At 46.3% G+C, this 21,419-nt stretch overlaps 1 protein-coding gene across 1 annotated transcript in view; it reads left to right on the top strand.

Moving 5' to 3' along the window:
* Positions 1-21,419, top strand: part of adgrv1 (adhesion G protein-coupled receptor V1) — a 539,532-nt gene that overhangs the window by 19,014 nt on the left and 499,099 nt on the right. The window contains exons 2-5 of the mRNA XM_059969328.1: positions 1,959-2,143; positions 9,963-10,112; positions 15,106-15,201; positions 18,326-18,430. Coding sequence (XP_059825311.1) covers positions 1,961-2,143; positions 9,963-10,112; positions 15,106-15,201; positions 18,326-18,430 — 534 coding nt within the window. The 5' untranslated portion in view covers positions 1,959-1,960. The remainder of the gene's footprint in view (positions 1-1,958; positions 2,144-9,962; positions 10,113-15,105; positions 15,202-18,325; positions 18,431-21,419) is intronic.

The following is a 21,419-nucleotide window of genomic DNA, read 5'->3' as shown; positions in this document are numbered from 1 at the left end:
AAATTCATTTTCTTGCAGATTTTCACCGTAAGTACAAGAGTCACAATAGAATCAATGAAAGACCACACTCAGCAGGATGGTCAACAACCAGTGTGCAAAAGACAACAAACTGCAAATACAAAATAGAAAAAAAAATCAGAGTCAGAATTAATAATAATAAATAAATAAACAATATATATCAAGAGCGTGTGATGAAGAGACTTGAAAGTGAGTCCATAGATTGTGGAATCAGTTAAGTTTTGGGGTGAGTGAAGTTATTCACCCCTGATCAAGAGCTTGGTGGTTGAGGGATAATAACTGTTCCTGAACCTGGTTCTGTCAATCTTGAGACTCCTGTAACTTCTTCCTGATGGCATTAGTGAGAAGAGAGCATGACCTGGATGGTTGGTGTCCTTGATGATGGATGCTGCTTTCCTGTGACAGTGCACCGTGGTAGGGAGAGCTTTACCTGTGATGGACTGGACCTTATCCACTACTTTTTGTGGGCTTTTCTGTTCAAGGGCATTGGTGTTTGTAGAACTTTGTGAAATCTCATCTGAGTTGCCACAAATAGAGGGGAAAGCTTTCTGTTTTGTATCAGCTTGGGTTAAACTGAAACACCAACTGTGCCTTCAGATGCTGCTGGACCTTCTGATTCCCTCCAACAGATTATTTGTTGCTTCAAATTCCAGTTGCTTATGTGTCCAAGACCTTGGGATTGTTTGGCTTGTAGAGTTTACCTGTTATAATGGTTCTTTTGTTATCAAAGAATGTATACAATATGCAGTTCTGGGATTCTTCTTTTCCAGATAGTCTTGAACAAAGAAAAACCATGGAAGTCAGTTCAGAGAGAAACAGGAAACACACCAACATGACCACAAACACCCCCACCCCATCTTCCCTCCCCCCACACAAAACTGCACCAAGATCATCGGCTCCAAACACCCCCCTCACCTGCACAACATTGACCCCTAAATTCCCTTTCTTGGCACAAAGAGTAGTGAAAACACATATTATAAGAACCATAAGGCTGAAAAAAAAGTCTAGTCCAAAATGCATATGTAGAAACCTTGATAGCATTCACCAGCACGATCAAAAGAGAGAGACTTTGGGCACAGCGATAGGCCCCACAGGGTTCCTGTTCGGCGGCAGAGTGATCCCACCAGCAATCAGAAGGCCATCAGTGCTTGCACTCCATATTCGTCATGATGTTTCAATCTTCCTCGTAGCTTTAATCAGCGAATAATAGAAGCTTTATTATTGTTACTAATAAACAATAAGAAATTTAATGATCAAAATTTTTATAAAAACGATTGGGAAAGATTGTTTATGAATCTGCAAACTAAATATCCTTATTTTTCAGTTTCTTTGTTCATGGACCCCACTGCCCATGGACTGTTTATCTCACTCCCATCGGAGAGGAGGCTATGTAGCATCCACGCCAGGGCCACCAGACTCAAAAACAGTTACTTTCCCCAAGTAGTAAGGCTGATCAGCACCTCCAACCTATAAACCCACCCCATGACACCCCCAACCACCACTTCTTTATCACTTCCTGTCAGAGTCACCATAAGTACAGACAGTCCTGTGCCTAGCATCACTTTTTGAGAACTGTTCTGTCATCCTCGGCTGTTGGACCACTAGGCTCAAAAACAGTTACTTTCCCCAAGCGGTAAGGCAGATCAACACCTCCAGCCACTAACTCCTTTATTACTTTATTATTTTCTGTCAGTCATCTTATGTACAGACATTCCTGTGTCTTGTGCCACTTTTATAGACATACCAATATTTTATTGTGTTTTTTAAATTGCGTTATTTATCATATTTTTTTTGTGCTGCATTGGATCTGGAGTAACAATTATTTTGTTCTCCTTTACACTTGTGTACAGGAAATGAAATTGAAACAGTTTTGAATCTTACGTAACCCAAATGATCCTCAGTTGGAACTAGTGCTGATTCTCTGAATTTTGTTGTTCTAGGAATGCCTGCTGCCTTCTCAGTGGCTGAGCTTGTTTTGGGCCTCTGTATCACCCTTGCATTTGCTGATACAGAAGTCAGGTTTGCAGGTCAAACAAGCTTTGTGGTGAACGAAACAAGTATATCAGTCGTACGTTTGGTTATTGAAAGGATTGGAGTTCCAGCCAATGTCACAGCACTCTTATTGGTAAGGAAAAAAACTTTGTTTCTGCGATTCCTCCTGAAGACTGCTGCTATATTTAAATATTGCAGTTGCTGTACATTTAGAATTATTTTACATGATTTACAACACTGGGAGTTATTTAACAAAATGTTCTTATATTTCCTTTCATTTCTTCATTGCTTGTCAGTCTGTCCAACAATCCATCTGATACTTATTTGTGGAGAAGGAGATAGATAGATAGATAGATAGATAGATAGATAGATAGATAGATAGATAGATAGATAGATACTTTATTCATCCCCAAGGGGAAATTCAACATTTTTCCAGTGTCCCATACACTTATTGTAGCAAAACTAATTACATACAGTATTTAACTCAGTATAAATATGATATGCATCTAAAATCACCCTCCCAAAAAGCATTAATAAATAGCTTTTAAAAAGTTCTTAAATAGTTTACCAAAGTGCATTGAGTGGTAACTTAAGCTCAGTCCTAACACCGGCACTTTAACATGTCTTGCCCCTGGTGGTTGAATTGTAGAGCTGAATGGCGTTGGGGAGTAATATTCTCTTCATCCTGTCTGAGGAGCATTGCATTGACAGCAACCTGCCGCTGAAGCTGCTTCTCTGTCTCTGGATGGTGCTGTGCAGAGGATGTTCAGGGTTTTCCATGATTGACTGTAGCCTACTCAGCGCCCTCCGCTCTGCCACCGATGTCATACTCTCCAGTTCTGTGCCCACGACAGAGCCCGCCTTCCTTACCAGCTTATTAAGACGTGAGGCGTCCCTCTTCTTAATGCTGCCTCCCCAGCACGCCATCACAAAGAAGAGGGCGCTGTCCACAACTGACCGATAGAACATCTTTAGCATCTCACTACAAACATTGAATGACGCCAGCCTTCTGAGGAAGTAGAGTCGATTCTGTGCTTTCCTGTACAGGGCATCTGTGTTGGCAGTCCAGTCTAGCTTCTCGTCTAACTGCACTCCCAGATACTTGTATGTCTTAACCTGCTCCACACATTCTCCATTAATGATCACTGGCTCCATATGAGGCCTAGGTCTCCTAAAGTCCACCACCATCTCCTTGGTCTTGGTGATATTGAGACGCAGGTAGTTTGAGTTGCACCATATCACAAAGTCCTGTATCAGTTTCCTAGACTCTTCCTCCTGACCATTCCTGACACACCCCACTATGGCCGTGTCATCAGCAAACTTCTGCACATGGCAGGACTCCGAGTTATATTGGAAGTCTGATGTGTACAGGGTGAACAGGACCGGAGAGAGCACGGTCCGCTGTGGCGCTCCTGTGCTGCTGACCACCATGTCAGACCTGCAGTCTCCCAAACGCACACACTGAGGTCTGTCTGTCAAGTAGTCCGTTATCCAAGCCACCATGTGTGAGTCTACTCCCATCTCCATTAGTTTGTGCCTTAAGATCCTGGGCTGGATGGTGTTAAAGGCACTAGAGAAGTCCAGGAATGTAATCCTCACAGCACCACTGACCCTGTCCAGGTGAGAGAGGGATTTGTGCAGCAAGTACATGATAGCATCCTCCACTCCCACCTTCTCCTGATACGCAAACTGAAGAGGATCCCGGGCGTGCCTGGTTTGTGGCCTCAGATTCTGTATTATCAGCTGCTCCATGGTCTTCATCACGTGCGACGTCAAAGCAACAGGTCTGAAGTCATTCATCTCCCTTGGTTGTGGTTTCTTCGGTACCGGGACAATACAGGATGTTTTCCACTGTCTGGGTACCCTTCTCTGCTCCAGGCACATGTTGAAGATGTGCTGAAGGGGTTCTCCCAGCTCAGATGCACAGGCCCTCAGTAATCGTGGGGATACTCCGTCCGGTCCAGTCGCCTTGCTGGTACAGATCTTCCTCAGTTGACCTTTCACCTGTGCAGCCGTAATCTTGTGCGTGGGTAAGGTCTCCTGTGAGTGGCTATTTTCATGTGAGGGAAGTGAGGAAAGATATTTTCTTATCGTATTGCTATTATCGTATTATTATTGTAATTTATATTGTATTGCAGGAAGTTCAGTGTTTTATTCTGTATCATTCTTTCAAATAAAATAAAGTTTTTCTGTAAAATGCATGTTAATGGAGCTTGAATATCATTTACTTTGTGAACAATGTCGGAGTTAGCGTCATCTTGACACGTTCAACATTTCAGTAAGAGCTTCTTCCCCACCACCACCAAGTTTCTGAATGGACAATGGAGCCATGAATATTACCACTCTTCCTTTTTTTGCTCTCTTTTTGTGTTACTTACTTGATTTTTCTAAAGATTAAGAAAAAGTCGTTTCAAAAAATTTCTTGAAATCTAGTTTTGTTGTTGAACCCTATAATAATGAAATGAGAATTTCAATGTTGGGGTAATTACAGCATTACAACATTTTGCCACCTTTAATGTACTCCACTCCATAATGAACTGGTTAGGCACAGGAGTACATTCGGCCAGAGACTCATTCCACTGAGATGTAACACTGAGCGTCATAGGAAGTCATTCCTGCCTGTGGCCATCAAACTTTACAACTTCTCCCTCGGAGTGTCAGACACCCTGAGCCAATAGGCTGGTCCTGGACTTATTTCCACTTTGCATGATTAACTTATTATTATTTAATTATTTATGGTTTTATATTACTATATTTCTTCACTATTCTTGGTTGGTGCAGCTGTAACGAAACTCAATTTCCCTCGGGATCAATAAAGTATGTCTGTCTGTCTGTATGTTTACATCTCTTTCAATCCGACAATTATATTTTGCCTTCTTGTTTAAGTTTATTCTCATTCAACCATACACACGTATGCTGCCAAACAAAACAATATTCTCCTCAGGTCAAGGAGCAAAACACAATATATACAGTTACACAAGACACATATTTACTGAATAAATATTCGGTATATTTAAAGCAGTTGTTGATGGTTCTTGATCAATCTGGGTGAAAAAGGTTACTGGACGAAGATAGGAGAATGGGGTTGTGGGGGATAATAAATCAGCCATGATAAAATATTGATAGACTCAATGGGCTGAATGGCCTAATACTGCTTCCATGTCTTATGGCCTTGCATAGTTACAATCCAGTCATATCCTGGTGTAGTGTCGTGATCAGATCTTAAAGTTCAAATTTATTGTCATTCAGCTACACAAACATATACAGCTAACTGAAACATCGTTCCTTTGAGGCCAAGGAGCAAAACACAGTGCATATAGTCACACACAGTGCATGCAAACCAGGTATGTACATTCACATAGTCGTGATCCAGCACAAGTCCCTGAAGATTGGCATAAAGTGTGAGGTGCATGTGTATGTAAGACAGGATAATGTTACTGGCAGGGACCATTACAATAAAACATACAGTCATATAAATACTTAAAATAGCAGCAATAAAGGATGTAAACTGACCAGTTCAGGATGAGGGTGTCTGTGAGTTGGGGAGGAGAGTGAAGGTAGTCAAGGTGAGAGTGTGTGAGTTGGGAGGGTGAAGTGGTCAGGGTCAGAGTGTGTCTGTGAGTGGGGGGGTGAGGTGGTCAGGGTCAGAGTGTATCTGAGAATGGGGGGGGGTGAGGTGGTCGGTGAGAGTGTGTGAGTGGGGGGGGTGAGGTGGTCAGGGTCAGACTGTATCTGTGAATGGGGGGGTGAGGTGGTCGGTGAGAGTGTGTGAGTGGGGGGGTGAGGTGGTCAGGGTCAGAGTGTGTGAGTGGGGGGGGGTGAGGTGGTCGGTGAGAGTGTGTGAGTTGGGGGGTGAGGTGGTCAGGGTCAGAGTGTATCTGTGAGTGGGGGGGGTGAGGTGGTCAGGGTGAGAGTTGGGGGGGGTGAGGTGGTCAGGGTCAGAGTGTATCTGTGAGTGGGGGGGTGAGGTGGTCAGGGTGAGAGTGTGTGAGTTGTGGGGTGAGGTGGTTGGTGAGAGTGTGTGAGTTGGGGGGGTGAGGTGGTCGGTGAGAGTGTGTGAGTTGGGGGGGTGAGGTGGTCAGGGTCAGAGTGTGTCTGTGAGTGGGGGGGGTGAGGTGGTCAAGGTGAGAGTTGGGGGGGGTGAGGTGGTCAGGGTCAGAGTGTATCTGTGAGTGGGGGGGTGAGGTGGTCAGGGTGAGAGTGTGTGAGTTGTGGGGTGAGGTGGTTGGTGAGAGTGTGTGAGTTGGGGGGGTGAGGTGGTCGGTGAGAGTGTGTGAGTTGGGGGGGTGAGGTGGTCAGGGTCAGAGTGTGTCTGTGAGTGGGGGGGGTGAGGTGGTCAGGGTGAGAGTTGGGGGGGGTGAGGTGGTCAGGGTCAGAGTGTATCTGTGAGTGGGGGGGTGAGGTGGTCAGGGTGAGAGTGTGTGAGTTGGGGGGGGTGAGGTGGTCAGGGTGAGAGTGTATCTGTGAGTGGGGGGGTGAGGTGGTCAGGGTGAGAGTGTGTGAGTTGGGGGGTGAGGTGGTCAGGGTCAGAGTGTGTCTGTGAGTGGGGGGGTGAGGTGGTCAGGGTCAGAGTGTGTCTGTGAGTGGGGGGGTGAGGTGGTCAGGGTCAGAGTGTATCTGAGTGGGGGGGGTGAGGTGGTCAGGGTCAGAGTGTGTGAGTGGGGGGGGGTGAGGGGGTCAGGGTCAGAGTGTGTGAGTTGGGGAGGGTGAGGTGGTCAGGGTCAGAGTGTGTGAGTGGGGGGGGTGAGGTGGTCAGGGTGAGAGTGTGTCTGTGAGTGGGGGGGGTGAGGTGGTCAGGGTGAGAGTGTGTGAGTTGGGGGGGTGAGGTGGTCAGGGTGAGAGTGTGTGAGTTGGGGGTGAGGTGGTCAGGGTGAGAGTGTGTGAGTGGGGGGGTGAGGTGGTCAGGGTGAGAGTGTGTCTGTGAGTGGGGGGGTGAGGTGGTCAGGGTGAGAGTGTGTGAGTTGGGCGGGGTGGGGTGGTCAGGGTCAGAGTGTGTCTGTGAGTGGGGGGGGTGAGGTGGTCAGGGTCAGAGTGTATCTGAGTGGGGGGGGTGAGGTGGTCGGTGAGAGTGTGTGAGTTGGGGGGGGTGAGGTGGTCAGGGAGAGAGTGTGTGAGTTGGGGAGGGTGAGGTGGTCAGGGTCAGAGTGTGTGAGTGGGGGGGGTGAGGTGATCAGGGTGAGAGTGTGTCTGTGAGTGGGGGGGTGAGGTGGTCAGGGTGAGAGTGTGTGAGTTGGGGGGGTGAGGTGGTCAGGGTGAGAGTGTGTGAGTTGGGCGGGGTGGGGTGGTCAGGGTCAGAGTGTGTCTGTGAGTGGGGGGGGTGAGGTGGTCAGGGTCAGAGTGTATCTGAGTGGGGGGGGTGAGGTGGTCGGTGAGAGTGTGTGAGTTGGGGGGGGTGAGGTGGTCAGGGAGAGAGTGTGTGAGTTGGGGAGGGTGAGGTGGTCAGGGTCAGAGTGTGTGAGTGGGGGGGGTGAGGTGATCAGGGTGAGAGTGTGTCTGTGAGTGGGGGGGTGAGGTGGTCAGGGTGAGAGTGTGTGAGTGGGGGGGGTGAGGTGGTCAGGGTGGGAGTGTGTCTGTGAGTGGGGGGGTGAGGTGGTCAGGGTGAGAGTGTGTGAGTTGGGGGGGTGAGGTGGTCAGGGTGAGAGTGTGTGAGTGGGGGGGGTGAGGTGGTCAGGGTGAGAGTGTGTCTGTGAGTGGGGGGGTGAGGTGGTCAGGGTGAGAGTGTGTCTGTGAGTGGGGGGGTGAGGTGGTCAGGGTGAGAGTGTGTGAGTTGGGGGGGTGAGGTGGTCAGGGTCAGAGTGTGTGAGTGGGGGGGTGAGGTGGTCAGGGTGAGAGTGTGTCTGTGAGTGGGGGGGTGAGGTGGTCAGGGTGAGAGTGTGTGAGTTGGGGGGGTGAGGTGGTCAGGGTCAGAGTGTGTGAGTGGGGGGGTGAGGTGGTCAGGGTGAGAGTGTGTCTGTGAGTGGGGGGGTGAGGTGGTCAGGGTGAGAGTGTGTCTGTGAGTGGGGGGGTGAGGTGGTCAGGGTGAGAGTGTGTGAGTTGGGGGGGTGAGGTGGTCAGGGTGAGAGTGTGTGAGTGGGGGGGTGAGGTGGTCAGGGTGAGAGTGTGTCTGTGAGTGGGGAGGTGAGGTGGTCAGGGAGAGAGTGTGAGTTGGGGGGGTGAGGTGGTCAGGGTGAGAGTGTGTGAGTTGGGGGAGGTGAGGTGGTCAGGGAGAGAGTGTGAGTTGGGGGGGGTGAGGTGGTCAGGGTGAGAGTGTGTCTGTGAGTGGGGGGAGGTGAGGTGGTCAGGGAGAGAGTGTGAGTTGGGGGGGTGAGGTGGTCGGTGAGAGTGTGTGAGTTGGGGGGGTGAGGTGGTCAGGGTGAGAGTGTGTGAGTTGGGGGGGTGAGGTGGTCAGGGTGAGAGTGTGTGAGCTGGGGGGGTGAGGTGGTCAGGGTGAGAGTGTGTCTGTGAGTGGGGGGGTGAGGTGGTCAGGGTGAGAGTGTGTCTGTGAGTGGGGGGGTGAGGAGGTCAGGGTGAGAGTGTGTCTGTGAGTGGGGGGGTGAGGTGGTCAGGGTGAGAGTGTGTCTGTGAGTGGGGGGGTGAGGTGGTCAGGGTGAGAGTGTGTCTGTGAGTGGGGGGGTGAGGTGGTCAGGGTGAGAGTGTGTCTGTGAGTGGGGGGGTGAGGTGGTCAGGGTGCGAGTGTGTCTGTGAGTGGGGGGGTGAGGTGGTCAGGGAGAGAGTGTGTGAGTTGGGGGGGTGAGGTGGTCAGGGTGTATCTGTGAGTGGGGGGGGTGAGGTGGTCAGGGTGAGAGTGTGTGAGTGGGGGGGTGAGGTGGTCAGGGTGAGAGTTGGGGGGGTGAGGTAGTCAGGGTGAGAGTGTGTCTTTGAGTGGGGGGGGTGAGGTAGTCAGGGTGAGAGTGTGTCTGTGAGTGGGGGGGGTGAGGTGGTCAGGGTCAGAGTGTATCTGTGAGTTGGGGGGGGTGAGGTGGTCAGGGTGAGAGTGTGTGAGTGGGGGGTGAGAGTGTGTCTGTGAGTGGGGGGAGGTGAGGTGGTCAGGGTGAGAGTGTGTCTGTGAGTGGGGGGAGGTGAGGTGGTCAGGGTGAGAGTGTGTGAGTGGGGGGTGAGAGTGTGTCTGTGAGTGGGGGGAGGTGAGGTGGTCAGGGTGAGAGTGTGTGAGTGGGGGGTGAGAGTGTGTCTGTGAGTGGGGGGAGGTGAGGTGGTCAGGGTGAGAGTGTGTGAGTGGGGGGTGAGAGTGTGTCTGTGAGTGGGGGGAGGTGAGGTGGTCAGGGTGAGAGTGTGTGAGTGGGGGGTGAGAGTGTGTCTGTGAGTGGGGGGAGGTGAGGTGGTCAGGGTGAGAGTGTGTGAGTTGGGGGGGTGAGGTGGTCAGGGTGAGAGTTTGTGAGTGGGGGGGTGAGGTGGTCAGGGTGAGAGTGTGTCTGTGAGTGGGGGGGTGAGGTGGTCAGGGTGAGAGTTTGTGAGTGGGGGGGTGAGGTGGTCAGGGTCAGGGTGTATCTGTGAGTGGGGGGGGTGAGGTGGTCAGGGAGAGAGTGTGTGAGCTGGGGGGGTGAGGTGGTCAGGGTGAGAGTGTGTCTGTGAGTGGGGGGGTGAGGTGGTCAGGGAGAGAGTGTGTCTGTGAGTGGGGGGGTGAGGTGGTCAGGGAGAGAGTGTGTGAGTTGGGGGGGGTGAGGTGGTCAGGGTCAGAGTGTATCTGTGAGTTGGGGAGGAGGGTGAGTGTTGCCGACAGGACATTCAGACGTGTGTGCTGGGTGGCAATGTGTAACACGCTCCTTGTCGATGTTTTTAATAACATTTTCAAACAATACTTGGAATATTAATGGCTGAGTGGAAGTTCATCTTGGTTATTGATCTATTAATTAGGGTAGCATTTCCATGACTGTTTAGAAACCTCTGAAAGGTGCCTGTAGGTATTTTTGAAACTCTGCGGTGTTTTCTCACATATTCATTGCAAGTATTTACAGCTTCAGGGGGAAGATACTGGTGATTTTGAGGCCACATCTGCTGTCGCCAGATTATTGACCACAGAAACAAATAAAACCGTGTACATTGCTGTCAAAGATGATGACTTTCCGGAAGCAGATGAATCCTTCATTTTCTCCCTTAGTCTTCAGGTAAGATTGGTTTGTTTTTGAGTCCGTTCTGATTATAGTATCTGTTCAAATGTTCTTCATGGTGATAAGCCATTTACACATAATGATCACCTGCTTCTGTGCCTCCTGTGCCTAATAAAGTGGCCACAGTGTATGTAGCCCATCCACTTCAATGTTTGTCGTGTTGTGCATCAGGGATGCTCTTCTGCACTCCACTGTTGTCATGCGTGGTTATTTGAGTTACTGTCAAATCCCATCAGCTTGAAACAGTCTGGCCATTCTCCTCTGACCTCCCTCATTAGCAAGGTGTTTTCACTCTCAAGGTGTACTCCCTGTACATTAAGTTTCTTTGCAGCATTCTCTGTAAATTTTAGTGATTGTTGTGTGTGAAAATCCTAGATTAGCATTTTCTGAGATACTCTAATTACCCCGTCTGTCACTAACAATTATTCCCAGGTCAAAGTCTCTTAGATCATGTTTCTTTCCCATTTTGATGATTGGTCTTAACAACGACTGAACTTCTTGACCATGTCTGCATGTTTTTATACATTGAGGTGCAGACATGTGATTAGCAGATTAAATATTTGCATTAACAAACAGGTGTGCAGGTTTTCTTAATAAAGTGGCCAATAAGTGGGTTACAGCTGCAAGAAGATTGCTGTTTCAGGTGTAATGGGTGGTATGGTAGTGTATAGGTGAGTTTAATGCTTTAGCGTGCCAACAACCTGGATACAATTTCTCCCGTGTGACTGAGGGCTCTGCCCAAGCTGGTTGCCTGCCTCTTTTCCGGGGTTACGTTTATGCCCTGGTGTCCTGGCACAGTGGGTATGCAGTCTCTGTGGACATAATGGGGAACTTAAGGAGAACGGTTGCTCCCTGGGGCTGAAATGTGTTGTTAATTATTTTAGTTTGCAACTGTAAATACAGTGGATGCTGGTTAATAGAGGACCAGCTATGCAGCTGTCCCTATTAGGTGAAGTTTCATGGAAATTAGAACACTATCAATACTGCTATAAAACAATGTTAGTTCCTTTATCTGGTCCGAGAGGCCCTATTGAAACACCTCCCATAGGGCCTTGTTATTCCACCGAGTCTGCGGCTAAGGTTCGGAACTCGATGAAATACCTTGCTACGCTTCGCAAACCCTGACAAAGAGTCAGCAAGCGTTTAGCGGCATCCTTACCACGAATGGCTTGTTCGAAGACCTTCAATTCAGCAACAAAGGAGGGGAAGGAGGAACAAACCTCTGGTCTGTTATCCCATATCATGGTTGCCCAAGCCAAGGCGTCCCCTCGTAACAGTCCCATGATGTACACAATCTTGGATTTATCAGAGGTGTAGGTACGTGGCTGTAGCTCAAAGACCAGAGAGCATTGTAACAGGAAGGCCTGGCACCTCCCTAGGTCCCCAGCGTAGGATTCGGGCTCGGGGATGTATGGCTTTCAAGGGGACTGTGTTGCTAATCCCGGGGCAACACATCCCGAGCGGTGTTCTTTGGGTAGTCGGGATTCTTGGAGGGGACGGAGAAAGGGAAGCGGAAACTCAGTCCACCTGCTCACTGACCTTCCGTACATCCGTGGACAGCGTCCGAAGGTTTTCCGTGACCTCCCTAAGCGTGGGCGCTCAGTAGGTAGCCCTGACTGGCGAGGGCCTGTTGTACTGGAACCGTGTCCACTGGGTTCATTAAGGCTAGTTCATTCTGTTACACAAAGCGAGGCAGTGGATGAACCTAACTGCAGAACACACCAGAGGCAGAGTTGGGAGGCATTCTGGACATAGTGAACTTGGAATTGGTATCCAGGGGCAATGCTGGACTTAGAACTGGTAGTCCTAAGAACCATGAAACAAGGTTACTCACACCAGAGTCAACCAACAAACTGGCAACTCCTTGTTGTGATCACAGGGTCTTTATCCTGCATTTTCTGATGCAAAGCAGGTGTGTGTGAGTGGAACCTGGGAATGATTGGAAACTAAACGAGGGGATTGAGGCCCAATTCCTGAGGTAAATTACAAGGTGTGGGATTGCCAAAAGGGACCATTACAAAACCCTGGTATTTTCTGAAACAGAGACATGTTCGGCACAACTTTGTGGGCCGAAGGGCCTCTATTGTGCTGTAGGTTTTCTATGTTTCCTAGTAGTTATCAATGGAGGAATTCATCTGTTGTGTTCTTTTGATTGACTGTAAATGAACATAATCAGCATAGACATATTGGCAGATAAAGGACTGCCTTCATATAATGCTTTGGACAATTGCATCCTCCAAATTTTCACTTTCATTGTAACACTAAAGATGTCTTCAAATTCGTCATACTTCCTAACTTGCCGAAGTAGTGAAATTGTCTCATTTTCACTCCCGGCCTTTTCTGACGTATTCAAGCCTGAATGCTTAAAACTGCAGTGAGTAAAGCTGTTCTAAATTGTTTTCCTGCTGTTTTTCTTGCCCGGTATCAGTGACAAAAATCACTGTTTTTTGAACACAAACACGCGCAACTGCCATTAATTAGAAACTGTTTGGCAACATTCTCTTGTGCCAATTAAGCACCATAATGTGCCAAATAAACAAAGGGAATCCCTGTTTTTTTCCGATTAGTTTTTGTTCTTTAAGAGTTGTCCCATAAAAGGGGCTGTCCCGATCAACCGATTGCCCAATTAACCAGAATCCAGTGTACATGTAAATATATATGGGAAATAAGGTTGCTCCTTGAATCTTGTGACAACCCCGGTCATCATAAAATTGTTGGCAGCAGTAATCACATCAGAAAAATTATTTTTCATGAGATTAGTTATGGTAGTTTTGGAAGTACAATGAGGACATGAATGGATATCCTGTTTCAAAGTTGAGTATACATGAAACAATGCCTTCTTCTTCTTAAACCCACCCCTTCCACTTGGGCATAGGGAGCCAACAGCAGTCTGGGGCCACTTGGAAATTGATCAAGTCTGTACCTTCTGACATCTTCTAGGTTAAGATCTTTCCTTTCCCAGGATTGAGGTCTTTGGAGCTTCTGTAGCCCTGGGTTTTTATGGGATAGAGTTGCTAGCCTCATGTCCAACCCTGCTCCTTTCAGAGCTGATCTTAGGATTGTTGATGGCGGAGTTAAACACAAGCCCTTGTGTATCATCAGTGTTAATTGGCCAATTGCGGTTGTATTGGCTTTTTCCAGTGTTGTCATAGTCATAGAGTCACGGAGTCACACAGAAAGTACGTGAGAATAAAAAGAAGCTCAACTTATATTAGAGGTCTAAATCTGATTTAAATTGTAACTGCAGGTATTTCAAGGCATAGATGAAATCATTCATAATTAAATTTAAATGATGTGTGTTCATAGTGAGAGGCTAAGTACGTTGCTATGGAAACTGTTTGGAGTGGATGGTATGAAGTTCAGGCTTTGGATCAAATGACTATGAATTACAAACTATAGAGCCTCTATTTGTCATGGGGCTTCAGAAAACAAAATCGGTGAAGCCAATATAATGGCTTTAATATTTTATAGAGCTCAGAATATTTTAAAAGGATCAAACCATTTTGTGGGTCTTATTTTGACAATCAAATTAACTACTTGGCTTGTATCCATTTAATATGCATGTAAACATTTTCCCTGGGATATTTCTACCATTTGAGGTGTTCATCTATGTTTAAAAGTTGTTTATAAGAAAGTTTGTATTCCTTGTTTGTCTTGTTTAAAACCAAGTTCTTGTGCCCAAGTGTGGCAGCCACACATTAACAATGTTTCAATGGAATTTATGTGGACTTTTACAAGTGTGTTATAATTCCCGCGATGGTCTCATCAGCCTGATAATTTCTTTTAGGAAGTTATAACATGAATTCAGTTAGAAATTACTATCAATTAAAAGTATCAGCTTGCTACACTTGTCCTAGATTTCATATCGTTTTTCAGAGGCATAACATTCCAAATATTTTTTACCCAAATGTAATTAATTTATTTTCTGCTGTTCACTAGGGAAACATTACTAATTTGTGAGAACTGGTAATGTATTACAGCATACAAAATGCTTTTTCTTCACTTGTTTTCAAAGTGAAAGAATCATTAAAAATGTAATACCTTTTGTATTATGATGTTTTTTAAAAATCATAACTGTTATATTACATTGATGTATAAAAGAAAAGATATGTATTTATCTTCCCAGAACCATTCAATTTGCTGTGTGAAATGGGTTGCAGAGACCTTTGACCAGGGCCTAGGAAGAGAATTCAGCTTTTTAACATTTAAGTCAAAAGATAACGTATAAAGGCGCTGGACTGAAAGGATACTCATTTTCAAACAGAATTGCATACTTCATACTTGGTTTCTTATTGCCATGGTGTCTTAAACAGATTGTCAAATCATGATAAATGTGTTTCAAAAGACCTCCATATTAACAGGGGTCCCAATGTAGCTAGGTGCCTAAAGAACTTCCTTTCTGGAGATGTTTTAGCTGATGAAAAATATTAAAGTTTTGAACAAAAATATTCTCTTTATTTTTACAATACTAGTAAGAAAATATGCATCAAAACATTTCTGGCAACCATATTTTTAGCTTGGTTAGACCTGAAATTTGCTATAAATTAGTTGGGATATGAAATATTTTTCACCCAGAAACAGTTATAATCCCTCTCGTTGGAAATGTAATATTTATTTGTTACACCATAATTTAGCACATAATTAAAAACGTGTAAAATACAACTGTCTCCATGAATGTTCCTCAAGAGAGCCAGTCCAACAGGAATTATGCACAATTCCTATGTCACCTATAAGGAGTCTGTATGTCCTCCCTGTGGACTGTGTGGATTTTCTCTCGTCAGAGCTCCAGTTTCCTTCCACGATCGAAAGTTAGTAGGCTAATTGGTTGTTGTAAATTGTCCTGTGATTAAGCTAGGGCTAAATCAAGGGGTTGCTAAACGACATGGCTCAATGGGCCCGTGGTGCCTACTCAGCTCTGCATCTCAATAAATAAATAAATAAATAAATACCTACATACATAAATAACTTGAACCCATCTCTTTTTCTTTAGGGAACCTTTTCTGATGTTACACTTGGAATGCCCAGTATTGCCAGGATCACCATTCTATCAAATGATAATGCCTTTGGAATTATTTCTTTCAACATGGTATGTACCTTTTTATGTCTCTGTAAATGTTGGCATTCTTTTGCTTGTAAATATTAGGACAGGTTAATGGATAGAGAATTTATGGCCCTGAGTTTTCAAAGTTTAATCTGTGTAAGAGAGGCTTTCTACCATTAGCTTGGCTTTGAAGGATTTCTCTTAGTGGTGCATAATTAATTAAAACAAATAAACTGGGCTTAGTTTACAGGAAAGTAACATGATAATTAAAAACTTGGGCGTTCATCCAGTGTACAAAAGACACAAACTGTGCAAGAACAAAAAAGGAATTAACTACAATAGATAAGTAAATAATAAATATTGAGAACCTGAGACATAGAGCCCTTAAAGGTGAGTCTGTGGGATGCAGGAATGTTTCAATAATGGGGTGTGAAGTTATCCCCCTTTGGTTTAAGAGCCTAATTGCTGAGGGGTAATAATTCTTCCTGAACCTGGTAGTGTGAGTCCTCAGGCTTCTGTACCACCTTCCTAATGGCAGCAGCAAGAAGAGAATGAGTCCTTGGGTAGTGGGGATCCCTGATGATGGATGCTGTTTTCCTGCTACATTTCATGTAGGTCTGCTCAATGGTTAGAACGGTTTTACCTGAATTGAACTGGGCTGTATTCACTACTTTTTGTAGGACTTTCCATTCAGTGTGTTGGATGTTAACCCAAATGGTGCATTTCCTGGTTTATTTTGATGTATGTGTGATAAATATCTGAATCTGAATCCACTGCTACTATATCACGAGAAGGTTCTTATTCCTAAACCTCCTGTTGACTTGGAGGGCATGTAGTATATCCCAGCAAAGTGATTGTCTTTTTTAAAAATTCTAAGCTCTACCCATATGGCCTTACTTCTCAAAATACCACCACTTATTCCGGTAGTGATGACTTTCTTTATCGACAATGCAACACTCCTTCATCTCTCTAGCATACCTGATCCTTTAATACCTTGGAATTGTCAGCCCTTCTTGCAACCATGTCTCAGCAGGAAAATCAAATCAAGTTTAATTATCATTCAACTATATGTGTCTTGTCCATACGACACCAACTGCCGCCACTGGGCTATAAACGTGCAGGAGCAGTATGTGGTTAAGTGCCTTGCTCAAGGATACACACGCAGTCTCGGCTGAGGCTGAAACTAAGGACCTTCAGATCGCCAGTGCAAAGCCTTTAACTACTTGGCCACGCGCCAACACTGCCAAATGAGAAAAATGTTCTTCTGGGGCCAAGATACAATACGTATGCGTTCAAAAACAGCTCATGGAACATAGTGAGAAAGAAACTACATATTCATGCAAGAAAACGCATATATTGTCCAAATCCTTAGTGACCTAGCCTGTAAATTGATGCTGTGGTTCATGGCAATCCGGCCTGTCATTCCACCGATTAAACGCTAGGGGCAGCACTGATAGGAGAGGCCAGCCCCCAACTGAGCACAGACACTATGTTACACCTCCTCAGGTGTCTCCTCATCTAAACTGCAGCAGCAGGCAAGGCCACTACTGGAGGCCTAGTCCTCACTACAACTGAGGCTATGCTGCTGCCTCGCCACCTGTTGCACCACCAAGCCAGGGAAGCAGGCCTGCTACCTGTCCAACAAGGTCTTGTGATCGCAAGAGAAATGACCAAGACAGTCACTCATGATTATATCGTGCACCGCTTTTGTGAACCAACTCTGATACCCTCAGATAGCAGGCAGTAACATGGTCTGCTCCTTGGTCAGCTCCTCTGAGCTTAATCTTGCTCCTCAGACACACCAGCCATCTTCTCCTCCGTTGCCTTGGCTGGCTTCTCCTTCTCCGACCCACCGGCAGGCTGCTCCAATCAATGAGCAGCTCACTGATGTGGTAGAGCTGTTATACCTATAGTTCTTGGAGTCCAGTATAGTCTTATGATCACAAAAACACATTTAACAAAGGAAAGAAGACCCTTATTTGGCCCCGGAGAGGCCACTACGATGGAACATGCTGCCATCTTACTCAATCTTGCCACCATCCAAATTTTATTAATCTGATCAATACTTCCAGTACAGTCAGGCCCCCTGCACTAAAATAGAAGCAATTTAACATTCTATTTGCACTTTGAATGCAGATAGTGCGGCAGGTTTGCATAGTGGTTAGCACATTACTGTGCCAGCTTCAGTAACCTGGGTTCAGTTCCCATCACTGTCTTTAAGTAGTTTGTATGTTTTCCCCATGACCACGTGCTTCCTCAGGGTGCCCCATTTCCTCCCACGTTCCAAAGATGTACAGGTAGAGTTAGTAAGTTGTGGGCATGCTAAGTTGACTCTGGAAGCATGGCAATACTTGTGAGCTGTCCCCAACACATCCTTGGAAGGTGTTGGCCATTGTCATAAAATGATGCATTTCACTGTTTGTTTCGATATATATGTGACAAATAAAGTTAATCCTAATTTCCTCCTTTATTCCCTCTTTCTCTTTTATCTCTACTTCTCTCTCTCTCATTCTTTTCTCTTTTCTTTCTCCCCCTTTCTTTTTCTCTGTCTCTCTCTCCCTCTCTTGTCTCTCTCCCCCCTTTCTGTCTCTCTCTCCCCTTTTCTGTCTCTTCCTCTCTGTCTCTCTCTTTCTCTGTCTACCTCTTTTTCTTTGTTTCTTTTGTTCGTTTCTCTTTTTCACAGTGTAAATTTTACTTTATTGAACTTTTTATGTTAAAAGTAAATATACTGTAAATCATGGAACCGATCTTTTATGATTACATGTAAGCTTTAAGTATTAATGCTTAGATGAAATTCAAGCCAAGTTCATATTGTGTGTCAGTTGTGAATCCTTTCCCAAAGAACATACTAATTTTACAAGCATTTTTATATCAGTAACACTGGGAGTTAAAGATTAACTCAGAAATTAAAGGGCAATCTAAATGTTACTGAGATATTAGCCCTTTAATATTGAAGTTTGTTAAATTAAAAAAAAACGAATGTTTTCAATAAGTTTGGATGATCTTGGCAGGGTTTCTTTCCTATAGAATGTCAACTATTCAGTGCAAAACTTTACAAATTGGATTCATTTGTCTGTGAGAGACTGATGTTGTCAGGGTTATTAATCTGTCAGTGCTATTCATGCTGAGAAGTATGTGGCTGAAATAATATTTTCTGTCTCTCCCACAGTCTTCCATAATTATTGTCAGTGAGGTAAGGGAGAGAAAAGAACTTGTCCCGCTTACACTAATCAGAAAGAAAGGAACCTATGGGACCGTAACAGTGACCTTTGAGGTAAGAGATATCAGATTACTTAATTTTCATCTTGGCTTAATACCAGAACCCAGCATTTGGCCGAGCGCCATTAAGTGACCTAAATTAGTTAATTAAATAGAACTCAACATTTTGGAATTGTCAGCTATCTTAAATATTGATTAGTTTTATGATTTTGCTCTCTGGATTGATAAAGTTTAGTATTTTAGCCCCCTAGAACTAGAGTTGCCTGGGCAGAATATGGCACCTTACCCATTCCCGTTCCAACATGTCTGTCATTTCCCAATCCCGTTCCAACATGTCTGTCGATTCCCACTCACATTCCAACATGTCTTGTCGATTCCCATTCCCGTTCCAACATGTCTGTCATTTCCCAATCCTGTTCCAACACGTCTGTCATTTCCCAATCCCATTTCAACATGTCTGTCGATTCCCACTCACATTCCAACATGTCTGTCGATTCCCAGTCCTGTTCCAACATGTCTGTCGATTCCCAGTTCCGTTCCAACATGTCTGTCGTTTTCCATTCCTGTTCTAGCATACTGGTCTCTGGCCTCCTCTTGTGCTACAATGAAACCACCGTCAGGGTGGAGTAGCTGGGTAGCCTCCAACCTGATGGCATGAACATTGACTTCTCTTTCCGGATAAAAAAATTCTCTCCCCCTCCCTCTTCTTCTATTCACCACTCTGGCCTCTTACCTCTTCTCACCTGCTTATCACCAACCCCTGGGTCCCCTCCTCCTTCTCTTTCACCCATAGTCTGCTGTGCTCTTCATCAGGTTCCTTCCTCTCCAGCCCTTCACTTTTCCCACCCACCTGGCTTCATCTATCACTTTCTAGCTTATCCTTCTTCCCCTGCCCCCACCTTTTTATTCTGGCATCAGCGAGATGTTGAAGTGAGAGAGTGAGAGTGAAAGAGAAAAAGAAAGAAATGTGGCATGTTGACCTGTTGGGTGAACAGTGTGCTCTAGGTCATGGTCCCTGGGGGCTTTGCTATTGCTTGCATGGTGGGTGGTGGGACTGATGACAAATGGTGAGTGGTGGGAACTGATGGGGTGGACTGGTGACAAATGGTGGGTGGTGGGGACTGATGCCAAATGGTGGGTGGTGGGAACTGATAGGGTGGACTAGTGACAAATGGTGGGTGGTGGGTGGTGGGACTGATGACAAATGGTGGGTGGGGGACTGATGACAAATGGTGGGTGGTGGGAACTGATGGGGTGGACTGGTGACAAATGGTGGGTGGTGGTGGGACTGATGCCAAATGGTGGGTGGTGGGACTGATGCCAAATGGTGGGTGGTGGGACTGATGACAAATGGTGGGTGGTGGGACTGATGACAAATGGTGGGTGGGGGACTGGTGACAAATGGTGGGTGGTGGGACTGATGACAAATGGTGGGTGGGGGACTGATGACAAATGGTGGGTGGGGGACTGGTGACAAATGGTGGGTGGTGGTGGGACTGATGCCAAATGGTGGGTGGTGGTGGGGACTGATGCCAAATGGTGGGTGGTGGTGGGACTGATGACAAATGGTGGGTGGTGGGACTGATGACAAATGGTGGGTGGGGGACTGATGACAAATGGTGGGTGGTGGGACTGATGACAAATGGTGGGTGGGGGACTGGTGACAAATGGTGGGTGGTGGGACTGATGACAAATGGTGGGTGGGGGACTGGTGACAAATGGTGGGTGGTGGGAACTGATGCCAAATGGTGGGTGGTGGTGGGGACTGATGCCAAATGGTGGGTGGTGGTGGGACTGGTGACAAATGGTGGGTGGGGGACTGGTGACAAATGGTGGGTGGTGGGACTGATGACAAATGGTGGGTGGGGGACTGGTGACAAATGGTGGGTGGTGGTGGGACTGATGACAAATGGTGGGTGGTGGGAGGACTGGTGAGAAATGGTGGGTGGTGGGAACTGATGCCAAATGGTGGGTGGTGGTGGGACTGATGACAAATGGTGGGTGGTGGGACTGATGACAAATGGTGGGTGGGGGACTGATGACAAATGGTGGGTGGGGGACTGGTGACAAATGGTGGGTGGTGGTGGGACTGATGACAAATGGTGGGTGGTGGGAACTGATGCCAAATGGTGGGTGGGGGACTGATGACAAATGGTGGGTGGGGGACTGATGACAAATGGTGGGTGGTGGTGGGACTGATGACAAATGGTGGGTGGGGGACTGATGACAAATGGTGGGTGGGGGACTGATGACAAATGGTGGGTGATGGTGGGACTGATGACAAATGGTGGGTGGTGGGAGGACTGGTGACCTGCTGGAACAAATGGGGGAGAGGGGGTAGGGTTGATGCTTGAGTGTGGGAAAGGGAGGGGGATTTGGGTTTTTAATATTTTTCTGTCATTTATTTTTTGGAGTTTTGCTTCTATTTCATGAATATCTGTGGAGAGTAAGAATTCCAGGTTGTGTACTGTATGCATTCTCTGCTAATAAATTGATCCATTGAACCATACGCACATTGAATGTGTGAGGCTGCAGCCCCTATTCACTTAACTTAAGGGGGCCACTCCTCACCTTCTGACTGCATTTTAGCCCCATCTTCTTAATCTTTGATTATCCATCTCAGAGGGGTTGGGGGGGGGAAGAGTGTGCAGGGAGGGAGGTTGATGTCCAAGTTAATCTGCTCCTAAGGCTGCATAAGATCTGTGGGTCCTGGAGGTAGGCAGCAGAGGGTTCTGCCCAGGCTGACTACCAGGCAATGTCCATGTCTGGCTGTGGAACAAGAACACATGGTGTCCATGGGTAACACACAGGGGATAAATGCCATCCTTGATGAGAAGGGGAATATGTTAGTTTCATCTGTCTTAGTTATGACTTGTCTGTTTTTTTTTGTTTGTGATAAGATCGTACAATAGTACTAAAGTGGCTTGAGTTTGTAATAAATGTATTTTTGTGAAAAAAAGAATTTCTGAGCTTGTATTCCTTTTTCTTCCCCATTTTTTTATTCTGGCCTTTTTGTAGTTCCTTTCCAGTCTTGATGAAGGGCA

Source organism: Hypanus sabinus, chromosome 5 (assembly GCF_030144855.1).
Source record: "Hypanus sabinus isolate sHypSab1 chromosome 5, sHypSab1.hap1, whole genome shotgun sequence".
Lineage (NCBI taxonomy): Eukaryota > Metazoa > Chordata > Chondrichthyes > Myliobatiformes > Dasyatidae > Hypanus > Hypanus sabinus.
This window is presented reverse-complemented; position numbering and strand designations above follow the sequence as displayed.